At 34.0% G+C, this 12,796-nt stretch overlaps 1 protein-coding gene across 4 annotated transcripts in view; it reads left to right on the plus strand.

Moving 5' to 3' along the window:
* SLIT2 (slit guidance ligand 2) overlaps window positions 1-12,796 on the plus strand; it is a gene marked incomplete at its 5' end in the record, with an annotated part of 257,487 nt that overhangs the window by 143,429 nt on the left and 101,262 nt on the right. For all 4 annotated transcript variants that reach the window (XM_083861312.1, XM_083861313.1, XM_083861314.1 and 1 more), the window contains one exon: window positions 5,118-5,189. In XM_083861312.1, coding sequence (XP_083717438.1) covers window positions 5,118-5,189 — 72 coding nt within the window. The remainder of the gene's footprint in view (window positions 1-5,117; window positions 5,190-12,796) is intronic.

A 12,796-nucleotide genomic window follows, 5' to 3' on the forward strand; every position in this document is an offset into this window, starting at 1 on the left:
AAAATCAGGACACATTACTCATTCACAGTAGTCAGTATTTTGTGAAGTACAGAATGGCAGTATTGATTTATGGTATCACTGGTCAGACACAGAGGGAGGTTAAACCATAGAGGAAAATAAAATTACAAGTAATTAAATTTACAAGCAGGTTTGCCATCTTCAAAAGATTTAGTGTTTCAGAATGAACAGTGATTTAGACATGCAACAAAACTGTGATACAGCCTTAGCAGTTTATGATATAGATATTTTATGTCATGTTTCAATTTATATAATTAAAAATTGAGCACTCCTTTTAAAGGGTATATAGGATATGCAGCTGAGAACTATACACATGGTAAGTGATAAAATAACTGCAATGCAGTACTGTTTGCATTTTTTAAGAGCTGAAACATTCCATCAGGATCATTAATTTCAGGTTATCTCAGGGCTTTATCTTAAGATAGGAAGGCAATACTGTATATAAGTCTTCAATTTTTTTTTTTCTGAGGTTAGTATCTTCTATTGGTGTGAATTTCAAATGTTCCCAGGACTCTAAGTTGTGAGGGGTTTTTTCCTGATCCAACTTAAATCCCCGATCCAACTTAAATCTTCAGTCTTTGGAAATCAGTTTAAAAGCTGAGGCATATGTGCTTATCAGAGCCCATTGCATGTAAATTGCCTTTATCCAGTTTGTTTAAAAATAAATTTTATTTTACATAAGCACAGTAATTGCAGAACTTAATTCATCACAAATCTTAGACAATCTATAGTTGTTCTTCTGCTTCTATTGATGAGTTTGAATACTTGGATAGACTGTGTTAATTATAAAAAGTAGTTATTTAGATGCAGCATATTTAGTCCTTTAGATACACACACCTGACCTTCAAGGAGAGAAAAAAATAATATGCAAGTTTTTAAAAACATTGCTGTAGTTGGGCAAAAATGCAGAAATCTTTGTGCATTTTCCACTGTGTATCTTCACTTATAGTGGGATTCAGCTTTGTTTGCTGTAAGGATTTGGTTTTCTGTTTTCACTTTTGAGAGAATGGAGTTGCAGCCAGAAATTAAAACTCAGAAGAATGCTTGACATATATACATCTTAAACTTACCTGAAACAATCTGCTATACCCATGTGGGTTTGTGCATCTACAGCAGCAGTGATGCTCATTTGTGCCTCCTCTAAAAAGTCTCTGTTAGCTGCTGCCAGTCTAACTCACCCAGGTGGCTTTTGGTGCCAATCTGCTATTTAACCCATGCACTACCTTTTAACTTGAGGAAACAAACCTGAGAGTTGTCCTTGAGAACATCTCACATTCAGAGACCGAAGTTACACCTGGCCCTGAGTACAGGTTTGGTGATGCTGGAGCAAGGAGGAGCTGTGGAGGACAAGGAATGAAAGTGCTCTGTCCACCACTGAATGACATAAATGGAGTCCACAAAGTTGCACTAAGGAATTTTCTTGAAAGGTCAATGTCTATGGTACTCCCCTTCAGACTTAATAATTTGGAGTATATCTCTCTAGGAATTATGTAATAGAGTCAAGAACAATTTAGCTGAAAGAGGCCTCTATCACATGTAGAATCTGCATAAAGATGAATTTCTCAAAACATCTCATTAGGTCATTGTGTCTCAGATAGCCTTGGCTTTTTCATTCTAGTTGTATTTTTTTAGTCAATTCTGCTGTTCCAGAAGTATCCTGGATTTTAATGTAAGGTCTTGGGCTGTAATATTAATGGAGAATAAGTTATTCCAATGAAAATGTCTTGGTCAGATTGATGCTTTCTAATGTGAACTAGTTTCATGCCTTTTTTTAGAAAAATATAGATCTCTTCTTATAAAATAGGATGTTTTGTTGTGTCTTGGCTTAAATATTATTGAAATACTTAGAGATACTTTCATTTTAGGGGTATCAATTGCCATCATAGAGATTCTTTTCAAAGATTGTCTATTTTTGAAATGGAAGATGACGTCCACATAGTTACAATGTGCAGCAATACAATGACCATCAGCCTGAAAAGGGGTTTTGCACCTTTCTTCACAACAGAATATAAGTTGTAAAGTCAAATCAATGTAATGTAATGGCATGCAAAATTGGCTGCTTTTATCTCCAAAATAGATTTTTGCCCCTATTTCTCTTGGAAGTCACAATACACCTTGTGCTCCTTGTGGCCCTTTTTTTGGAGCAGTCTAAGGATTGTGGTGGAATGGGTTCAAAGATCAATAAATAAAACACGCAGCTTCTGAGTTGTGAAATGTAGATGTAATTTATGCAAGACGAAAAGGTTGAATGTTTGTTTAAGCCCCTCCAGGTTTTTATAAGGAAAACTTTTTACACTGAGCAGATGAAAACTTGAAGCAATCAATAATTAATTACTAAAATTTTTCCTGCTGTAAGGAAAATCATATTTTTTTATGAGAAGTAGAATTTAGCAGTGTAGAAATGAACTTCCGCTTTTGTTACAGAAACCAGTCGAATTTTCCCAAACCTGATGCATTACAAAAAAATTACTTCTGGAAAACAACATTTGCCTACCTTACTTAGCCCTCCATGTTTAACAGTATGCTTTAAATAATGCCTTGTTCAGCAAGGTTGGGAACCTTTGCAGTCAAGTACTTTACATTTGAAATGAGCTAAAATTACCAGGGAACACTATACTTCAGTCTACTTGAGCTTGTGCTACACAGAAATGGTGTTGACTGTGCCGACCCAGCAGTAAATCTAGCATGCAATTAGTTAGTCTGCTGTCTTTTACAGTTGCATACACACAGACATACCTGTGCACACAGACAGCCTCAGTGTATTGTCTGTTGAGGAACCTGGAGTAGCTGAACAGCAGCTGTCATTTCTTAAGTCCTTGCATTTGTGCCAAAATTTCCCATGGAAATAAAGACTTTGACCACTGAAATTTTCTTTTACATTTTTAAAATTAATTTACATTTTGCCTCAATATTTTTCATCTTTCACTTTTTTTAATTATATAGAATGGTGAATGATGATACTCTATCAACTGCCATGAAAAGCTTAATGCACCGTTACCCCTTATCTCCTGTAGTATATATTTATGAGCATGGCAGTGGCTTGCATAGATATATACATATATCTGTGTTATAAACTAATCATTGATCATGATACAAATCACTACTGCTAGCTTAGCCACTTCACACACACTTTTTATATAGGTAAAATGTATTAGGCAATTAAACAGAAGTGTAAATATAGATATTTGCGTTTATGGTTATAAGGGAATTTTTTTCCATAGAAGTAGGCTATTAAATCATGTTACCGTAACAAATGCTGAAGGCTGCTTTTTCATTCATTGCCACTGAATTTATTGTCAGAGCAGTGCAGTCATATCCCATTTCCAGATTACTTTGGTGGCTTGAAAATGAAATCACAGCTCACAAATTCTCTTTTTTCACACACGATTAATAATACTAAAATTGGGTCGAGTTTTAAGTATACTTTGCAAGATATTGCAGTGCACTTAGGTGCATGAACTATGAAAGATTTAGTAAATAGAAAGTGATTTTCCATAGATTAACAATGAATTGGATAAAACAAAATTGCTGTAATGTATGTGGAATTATTTTCAAAATAATTACATTGATATAAATTTTGTTAAAGTTGGGCAGCATGGGCTTTTAAAAAATCCTTAAATTATTTTTTGCAAGTTCATAAATCTGAAAGGGATCTTCAGGAGTGATTGCTCAGAACTGGAAATAAGAGCTCATGCTAGATTATGTTTTAGAGAAAGAATATATCGAAAGCATGACTTTTTATGTCTAATCAACTAAATGATTCTTGCTTTTTCACTTACTCTGGCCTAGATCTCTTATTTCTGTGCACAGTTTTGCAATGCTTCTCTAAAAATTCTTTCTGAAAAAGGTCCTCTAAAGATGTCTCTAAAGCTGAAGATAGAGAAACTTTACTTCTGTTAGGAGCTGGATTGCATTTTGTGTGCTTTTAGAGTGAAGATCCTGGATTGGTTTTAGCAAAATGAAATCTAGTTAACCACAAAAAAAACTGCTGTGCAAATGGGCTTAAAATCCCTCTGTAGAAACACCTGTATGCATCTGATTTGTTTGTACATTTTTATTCCGATGCTCAGAAAGCTTCTTCATGTAATTTTGTTCCCCATGTTGTGTATGGATAGTTGAATCTTGGAAGGCTTCCAAATGAAGATTTGATTTCCTAATTTTAATACAGCAAGGTTCATAGGTCCCCTTGCAAGACTTCAAACATTCATGTACCATGTACGAGAGGTGGTTTTGGTCCAGGGTAGCAAACTATTGTCTGAGGTGAAACCTCCAGACTGCATCTGGTATAGATACAGCAATAAAGATTTTAATGTCTTTTGCACTGCATCATTGTTATTTGTGCATAGCATAAATGGAAGGTTCTGGATCCTAGTTTGCTTATTGTTTTTTCTTTTTTATTTTCTCTGTCTCGTCTGCTTTTGTCTTCAGTTCTCTAGATTTTATTTCCAGTATTAACCTGTGACGGACAAAATTGTTTCTGGATTTCAGAAAAAATAAAGGGCTGTTTATTCATATTGAGAGCAAAAAACCACTACTGGTCAATAATTTTAAAAGCATTTTAATGATATCTCTCTTTTGTAAAAGATAATAATTTCAGATAGTGTGGTACAGCTGATCTTACAGGGATTTTAGGGAGAAATGCTGTAAAATGTATTTTAGTGCCTTCTTTTAAAATACATGGCGCTTGATACTGAAATAAAAATCAGAAACATATTGATTTCAGATATTAGTCAGCTTTATCACTGTTTCTCAGTAGCTCACTATTTGTTCTTTTTGCTGGATTTCAGTCTTCCTTACATAAAGCTGAACATGCTATCAAATGTGGATTTGGAAGTGTTGAAAGTGAAAACACTTCTGCTTTTTTTTCTTTTAATTTTATTTTTTGCCATATATGTTGTTGTTTTCTAAAGGAACTACTTACTGTGACACAGATCAACTTTTTTGAATATTATTGGTACTTCTTTTATTCAATTAAGAATCAGTTAATGTAATAAAATAAGCTTAATTGGAAATATTGACTGAACCATAATACATGAAATTTTTTGTTACATGCAAAATTAAATGAATATATATAAAATTTTTACTTTTTTTTTTCTTAGTGATCTTAGTGAAAATCAGATTCAAGCAATACCAAGGAAGGCATTCCGAGGAGCAGTAGATATAAAAAATCTGTAAGTATTTTCTTCCTTCCATATATTCTGATGATAATGCTTTGTTGATATAGTGCTCTTTTTTTTTTTTTTTGTATCAGATATCTTTTTTTAAAAACTGTTTTAGCTGCTTAAGAAATATCTGCATAAAATTGATATTTATCATTTGCTTTGGCAAAATACTTTAACATATCTTAAACATCTTCAAATTGTGTTATGAAAATGCAAAACTTTGAAATAGAGTAGAAGACAACATGGCATTGTAACTATTAGTTTATAAAACTGGAGTTTAATATTTGAATGTCAGGCAATTTGAAACATTTTATGGTCTTATGTGGAAAAAATCATTTTGCCTTGGTTTTAAAAGTTTGCCTTTTGTTTGCTTGCATAAAAGAAAGAAAAGTCATGCTATTATCTAGTTTTGCTAGAATGTGTTTTTTACACTTGTGTGACTATTTTTCTTGCTCAGTTTTCTTTCTGTTGTCTTTTTGGAAAGAAAGGTACTTTCCTGGAGATAGTGACTTTGAAGTTTATGGGCAGGTTTTGAATTCTTGTGGTTTCTAAATGTGAAGTAGGTGAGTTTCAAGATAAAGCAAAGCAGTGACTGTTCGACTTTCTGTTCAGAGTGGTAAGTCAGTTAAGTGGGTTGCACAAGCCAAACAACCTGAAGACTGTGATGAACTTGTGTAGTAAGAAACAATAGGTCATGCTCTCAAAAGCCATAACCCCTGCTGTAAGCTAAGGACTCATCACTTACAGACAACCAAAAAAGACAGAGGATATACAATAGTGGGTTTCAGAAAGACTATGGAGCTTCCAGTATGATGCAACTGTGAAAAAATATGATTTTTGTCCTACATGGCATCAATAAATATAGGGAAATATTACGTTAAAGGAGGTTTTCTTGTAATTCCTGCTGAAATAATTTTTATTAATTGAAGTTGCCAGTGCTAAAATAGAAAGACAAACTTTCTAGTTGTACTCCTTTAGAAACAAGAGTGCTCTGTGATTGTGAAGGGAGGGTTGTGATGTATCCTAAGTAGTAGAGGATGGGACAGGAAGCCCTTTGCTTTTCTGTCTGCCTGTGATGGAATCCACTTCATTCTGCTGCCTGCAGCACTGCGCACAAATTGATAAGGAAAATGTCTTTTTGAAGATTTAGCAGAATGCCCAAGAATTTAGCCTACTACAGTTCTTTCCTGCAGTGAAATTCTATCATACCTCAGTGGAAAAAGTCTTTATGTTCAACTCCATTGTGTTCCAAAACATGCAAGTGCTTGTGGGTCTCAAAGTAGCTTTGCTACTTTGTTTAATTGACAGTTTGTGAGGTTTTATTCAGAACTAGTCCCATCACTATACATAGTCAAAAAGAGGTTTGGCCACCAGAAGCCTGCATTTTTCTGCATCATCTTTTGTATTTGAAAATTTATACAGCCACAGAATGGAACTTTGGTAGTAAAAACAGCAGCATCATTGAAAATATTCTGGTAGCAAAGCAGTAGTTTATAATATAGGTGTACTTATATATTGTAACAAAATTCCAGTTAAAAACTGCATGAGGATGCTAATCTTTATCTGAGATACTTTTTTTATCTTAGTGTGCATTTCTAAGCTAAGGATCCTGAATTATGTCTGAAACTTGCATAAAAAGTAGATCTGCCCTTTAAAGCATTTATCTTTTCGGAGACAATTAAAAAAAAATCATAAACGCCATTGCTGCAAATTCCAAATCATATCTGTGGCATATTTTTTATTGTGATAGGATAAATACTACAGATATATCTTCATTAGTAATCCCAGGGAAAAACAAACAAACAAACAAAAAACAACAAACAACAACAACAACAAAAATGAAACCTCTAATCTGAAAATTTCATGATCCATCTAAAATCACTCTGCAGAAAGACCAATGAGTTCATGGGGTGAGTTGAGTGGATTCTAGCACACCATTTACATAACTAGATCAGGCTGTTGTGTCTTTCCAGAAACTTTGATGAGGAGAGACAAACCCCAGCCTTCCATCTATCCTTGGTCATTACTTAGATAAGAAAGGTATAGCAAGAATTTTACAAGTTGTATTTCATTGTTCAAGAAAATTAAAGAGACAAATGATAAGTGATAGGTATAGGAGGTGTCACTATTCAAACAGGAATTGAACTATCTGTCAGGAAGTTGTAGCCAGGTGTATGTCAGTCTTTTTGACAGATAACAAGTGAGAGGATAAGAGAAGATCCCCTAGAGTGACACCAGGGGAAGTTTAGATTGGATATGAGGAAAAATTTCTTCACCAAAATTTTTTTGAGCTCTGGAATAGGTGGCTGGGGGAAGAGACTGAAAAACTAGAGGTATTCAAAAACGTGTAGATGTGGCAAAAAGAGACATGATTGAGCAGTGGACTTGGCAGTGTCGGGTTTACAATAAACTCCATGATCTTAGAAGTCTTTTACAACCTAAATGATTCTATGAGTCTATGAAGGTGATCAGCCTAACATCCAGGAACATAATACTTGTATATCCTTACTAAGAATTGTCATAAGCAGAATTCCATATTTGTTCTAGTTTTGGATATTTGTTCTAGAAATAGCCCAGTAGCTGACCATAATGTTAAAGATGTATCTTTTCCAAACTCATCTATGAGATACATGAAGGTACAAAGAGAAAAGAACCATAAGACCATATTGTAATGTATATATTAAAAAAAAAAAAAAAAAGTGTAACAACAGTAATTACATCAGTTTCAGTTTAAATTACTGAGCCTTTTTTTTTAACATAGAATGATTGATGACCATCCAGAACAGTAGCTCTATTAAGGTGTTTTAAAAGTGGTTAACAAATTTCACAGAATTTGACCTGATAAAGTATCTTTTATTCCTGAATGGACACTTGCCATTCTCTCGTTTCCAGCAAATACCTTCCTTCCGAATCAGGAGTTGGAATATTTTGGAAAACATCTTATTATATACTTCTTAGTCTTTGCAGAACAAAGGGAATGAGGTGTTAACTCAGATAATCTGAAGGAAACGGCTTCCTTTAAGGTAGATAATACCAGTATAACCTCCTGCGGTATGTTAGCTCTAGAGTCCTCTTGATGTTTTGCAGAAGAAGCTGTCGTGTTTCCATAAAATGCATCCATGGTATTTCCTTTCTGGACATCCTAATAACACTCACTGTATGGATTCTGTAAAAGATAAAAGCAAAATGGGCAAGAAATTATGAGAATTGACAACACGGCCAATGTGCCCTGCCGCACACTTCTTGTAAAAAGAAAAACAAATCCTGAGAAACATTTAGGCTTCACAAAAGTAATTTACATCTAATTGGAATTACCCAGTTTCCCATTTGGTATGCCTTTCGTCTTATAACAGAGAAGAGTTTGGCTCTGTCTGTACTCTCATCTGAAGCAGTTTTAGGCAGCAATAAGATCCCCCCTTTGTCCTCTCTCTGAAGGCCAAAAAAATGCAATTCTTGCAGACCATCCCCATATGTCACCTCCTTCACCCCTCTCATCTTGGTGGCCCTGTTTGGACTCTGTCTTCTGCTGGGCAGGCAAACACCAGGCACCATCTCACAAACTCAGAAATCATTTCAAAAATGCCAGAGTGTCCCTGGCTTCACTCTCACCAATGCAGCAGCCTGGTTGTTTGTAAAGTATTAAGTTCTTCAGTAAAAGTGACAAAAAATGAAGGAAGCTTATGTTGTAGTAATACTCCAGAGTAGAAACCCAGTATTCATTATTTTAGCAGTTCAAATGTAGAAAAACAAAATAGCTGCAGTGTGTCAAAGTCTCAATTTTTCTATTCGAAGGAGTATTCTTGAATGACTTAAAGAGTAATAATACACTATATACACTATAGCTACTGACTTGGGACTTAAGAGAAATTAGGGTAAAATTCTGGAAATATAATTCTGAAAGTTACCCTTAACTTGCTAATTTTTCAGGGAGAAAAGTATTGACCAATACGTAAGATTCTTCAAAGAAACAGTGACACACACTTTTTTAAAAAATAAACAGGCATTATCATATAAATGGGAAAAGAAACATGGATTTTTTTTTTTTAATATACATGTTAATGAACATTTCATAACCCTACCTGGTCATACAGTACTCACACTGGATGTGAAAGATTCTTTAATTTGTCTTTTTAATTTTTGGGAAAGATTTTCCCAAACTCAGGATTTTTTTTTTTTTGTTTTTAAGATGGTAAGAAAATGCTTTGGGTGCCCAGATTGTAAGCCTGAATGGGGTTGTTTTTGAAACTGGCTGAATTAGGAAGAAAAATTATGGAGTTACTAACAAATGTAAGGCACCACTGAAAGAACAATAGTGCTATACTCTCCTTTTGAGTAGATTTTGGCCTTATGACTTTTCCATTTCAAGTGTGTAAAATTTTATAAGATTCCAATTTTCTCTTTCTCTGTGTAATCAATACTTGGCAAAGGATGGAAATGAATATACCAATATCATGGTGGAATTGTGATGCTAAATATATGCAATCTCAAACGTTACCAAAAATAGTAAGGCTCATTTTCATCATATCTTGTGCAAGGATCTTGTGCCCTGTTTTTCTTGTCATGCTCCTGGCCTTTTTTCAACTACTCTTCTTTGTGTTCATTTGGTTCCATTTTTTTCCAGCAAGTGGGAGAGACTGTAGTTGTCATGCCAGGGATAAAGGCTGCAGAGCAATGTAGTAGCTTCACACAATAAATTGCCTGGTAAAATGAGGAGCTGGTGTAGAGGGAGTCAGTCACCAGCATCCGATCTAAGTCCTTCCCAGTACACTCAGCTTTGTCCAAAACTTTGATTGATATTACTTATTGTTGCCCTTACGCCTCTTTTATGCTGATTGTGAAACATTTAAAGCTGCCACTAAAGACATAAATGAATTTTGTATTAATCTTTTTTGGGGAATTATTGGGCTTTTTTAAATTTCAATCATTAGCAGTTGAAAACTACATTCCTGCTAAAGATGTTCTCATTACTTATTTCTTCTCAGATCATGCATGAAATTCCACTGCAATTGAAAGTATAGTTGTACTATACTATATAGTTGTAATGGTTCAAGTGCTGTTCCAAATGCATTGCTTGTCTAAGATATGCTTAAATACCCTAGAATTCAATATTTCTCATGCTTGTTTTTACTGGGAATATCAATTGGACTGCTAGTCTATTCAGCCACCTGTATTTCAAGTTTACATAAAGAAGGATTTTCATAGGATGTAGTGAACTATATTCTGTGTATGCTTAAGATTTTTATTACAATAAAAAATACCTCTGAAGCCATGAAGGAAAGAATAGATACACTTTTTTAGTGGCTCCTAAACCTCTTGTTGCCAAGCAAGTTGGTGACTCCGTGGCCTTTGGGGGAAAAAAACCAAAACTTGTTCTTACTTATAGTTAAATAAATACTATCTTAAAAGTTTTGTTTTCTTTTAAAAAGTTATTTCTTAATAATATGGTAATATCTTTGAATCACATAACATACAGATTTTCCATTTTGTGTACATCCTCCCTTTGATGACATTCTTCTGCTTCATTTTTACTTTTTCTTTATATTATTTTCCTCCTGTAAGATAATTCTGGGATTAACCAAGTAGAGTGCTAGACAATTTTTAGAGGACTGAGCAATTGAACTATAAATCTTTCATTTTCTAAAATTTATAGTTTATTCAGCAAGTACGTGTTACTTGGATGTAAATGAAAATAATCACGGGAAACAAGCTGTTCTTTGAAGTTTGATGAAAACAGAATAAATTCTGGCACTTTTTTTCTTGTGTAATTTTTTAACTAATTCCTCTGAAATTATTGATTTGTCTTGAAATTGAAATTGAGAAGTAAAAAATAGGAAACATAATTCAGTTCTGTTGAAAAAAGTAGCTCTCACAGAGGACCACAAAGTGTCCTTAAACTGTGAAGAACAGGAGAGTAAAGCAGACAATTGTTTGAATTGTTCCAACTTTCAACTTTCTAGGAATGAGTAAAGGAGGTTTTCTCTGTCAAGAGTCAGATGACAGATTTTTCCTATATGAGGGTAGTAGTTCTTAGATGTATGCAAAATCTTCTGTTAGTCATTAAGTGTTCTGTGGGATGACAAAATTTATTTTAAGATATTTATTTATGAAGAAGGCAAGAAAATATAAGTTAGCAACAGGTTTCTGCAGCATAAAATGTATCCACAAGAGCAATTAAAAAAAAAAAATTAAAAAAAAAAAAAACACAACCCACTTTTAAAGTAGGCATATTATTAGTTGAATGCTTATTATTCTTCCTAGTCCTTATTGCTAAACTCACATAAACATTGACATTTTAAGCAGTAGTAGGTTAATTCAGTTAGATTATTTAATATATAAAATACTCAGGTAATGCTGCAGGCAGGAGTGCAAAATCCACTGAATTCCCTGTGATGATGGAAGGATTTTGAATGTGACAAGTGTTGTTTGGTATGTTATAAGCTTCACAGGAATGACACTGCTGAAGCTTTGTGAATGTTAGAGGCAGAAAGAAACAGCAACTTTACAAAAGCATGGAGAGATCCCCCATAGAAAAGACCCAAAATGGAGATGGAGCAGGCAGAAAGATGATAAAGACAAACTGGGGAGAGGGGAAGGATAAGAATGGGCCAGAGCTGCTGGTCCATGTCTGATCGGCTTCAGTTCTCAGAGTGTTGTAATAATTGGAAAAGAAGAAAAGGAGCTCTTGGTGGAAAAAGAAAATCTTTCTAAGATGGAATTAGGGTTATTTGTATACTCAATAACTTAGTGGTAAGAAAGGTTTCATTATGGTATTGGAGATTTTTAGATGTGGTTTTAAAGTCATACTTAAACAATAGAACGTAACTTAAAATTAGATAAATATGTACTTTTTAATTTCTAGTATTCTTGCTTGTGCCTTAAGTCATAGCTTAATATATACTAGCTATTGAGAACCAGTTTTATCAAAAACCACATTCACATTGCTTCGCTATATCTGTTAGAAAGATAAGCTAATGTTACAATGGTTGTGGAATATTGTCTAACATTTTGTTTGGGTCATATATATGGTGTAGGTATCCTTACCCTTAACCTTTACTTTTACCATAAATTGCAATTCAAGCCAATCACACAGTCTTCAAAGTCATATCCCTTTCATAGTTTAAAAAAATTAATACAGGTATATATATATCACAACAATTGTTCTTCATGGTGTGTGTCTGATCATTTTTATATCATGGTTGTAAGTGATGGAAGGTAATCTAACACATAAAGAGGATAGCATCTTTCAAATTTTAAACTGTAATTTTTAAAACTAGGGAATAATTTTTCTCTCCCATCTACAAACTTCCTTTCCTCCAATTTGTTAGTTCAGTGCAGACGGAGCACTTTCTGCTTTAATCTTAATCTTTCTGGTAAGAAGGTTTAAATGGAAACAACTCACCCTTCACTAAGGTAGTGATCATGGTGACTCATTAAAGGAAGAAGTCCAAAAGTTTTCGGGATCACCACAAATGCTGCCAGTCTAGTGGAAGAAATCTGCCTTTCAGTTTGTGTAGGACAAGATTTGCTCAAGTGCTTTCTCCGTTTTAAAAGATTTTCCTTTGTGTATAATACAGATGATTTAGAAGAAGCTGTGTCAGCACTGATTTATACATTGA

Source organism: Zosterops lateralis, assembly GCF_965231275.1.
Source record: "Zosterops lateralis genome assembly, chromosome: 5".
NCBI classification, from domain to species: domain Eukaryota; kingdom Metazoa; phylum Chordata; class Aves; order Passeriformes; family Zosteropidae; genus Zosterops; species Zosterops lateralis.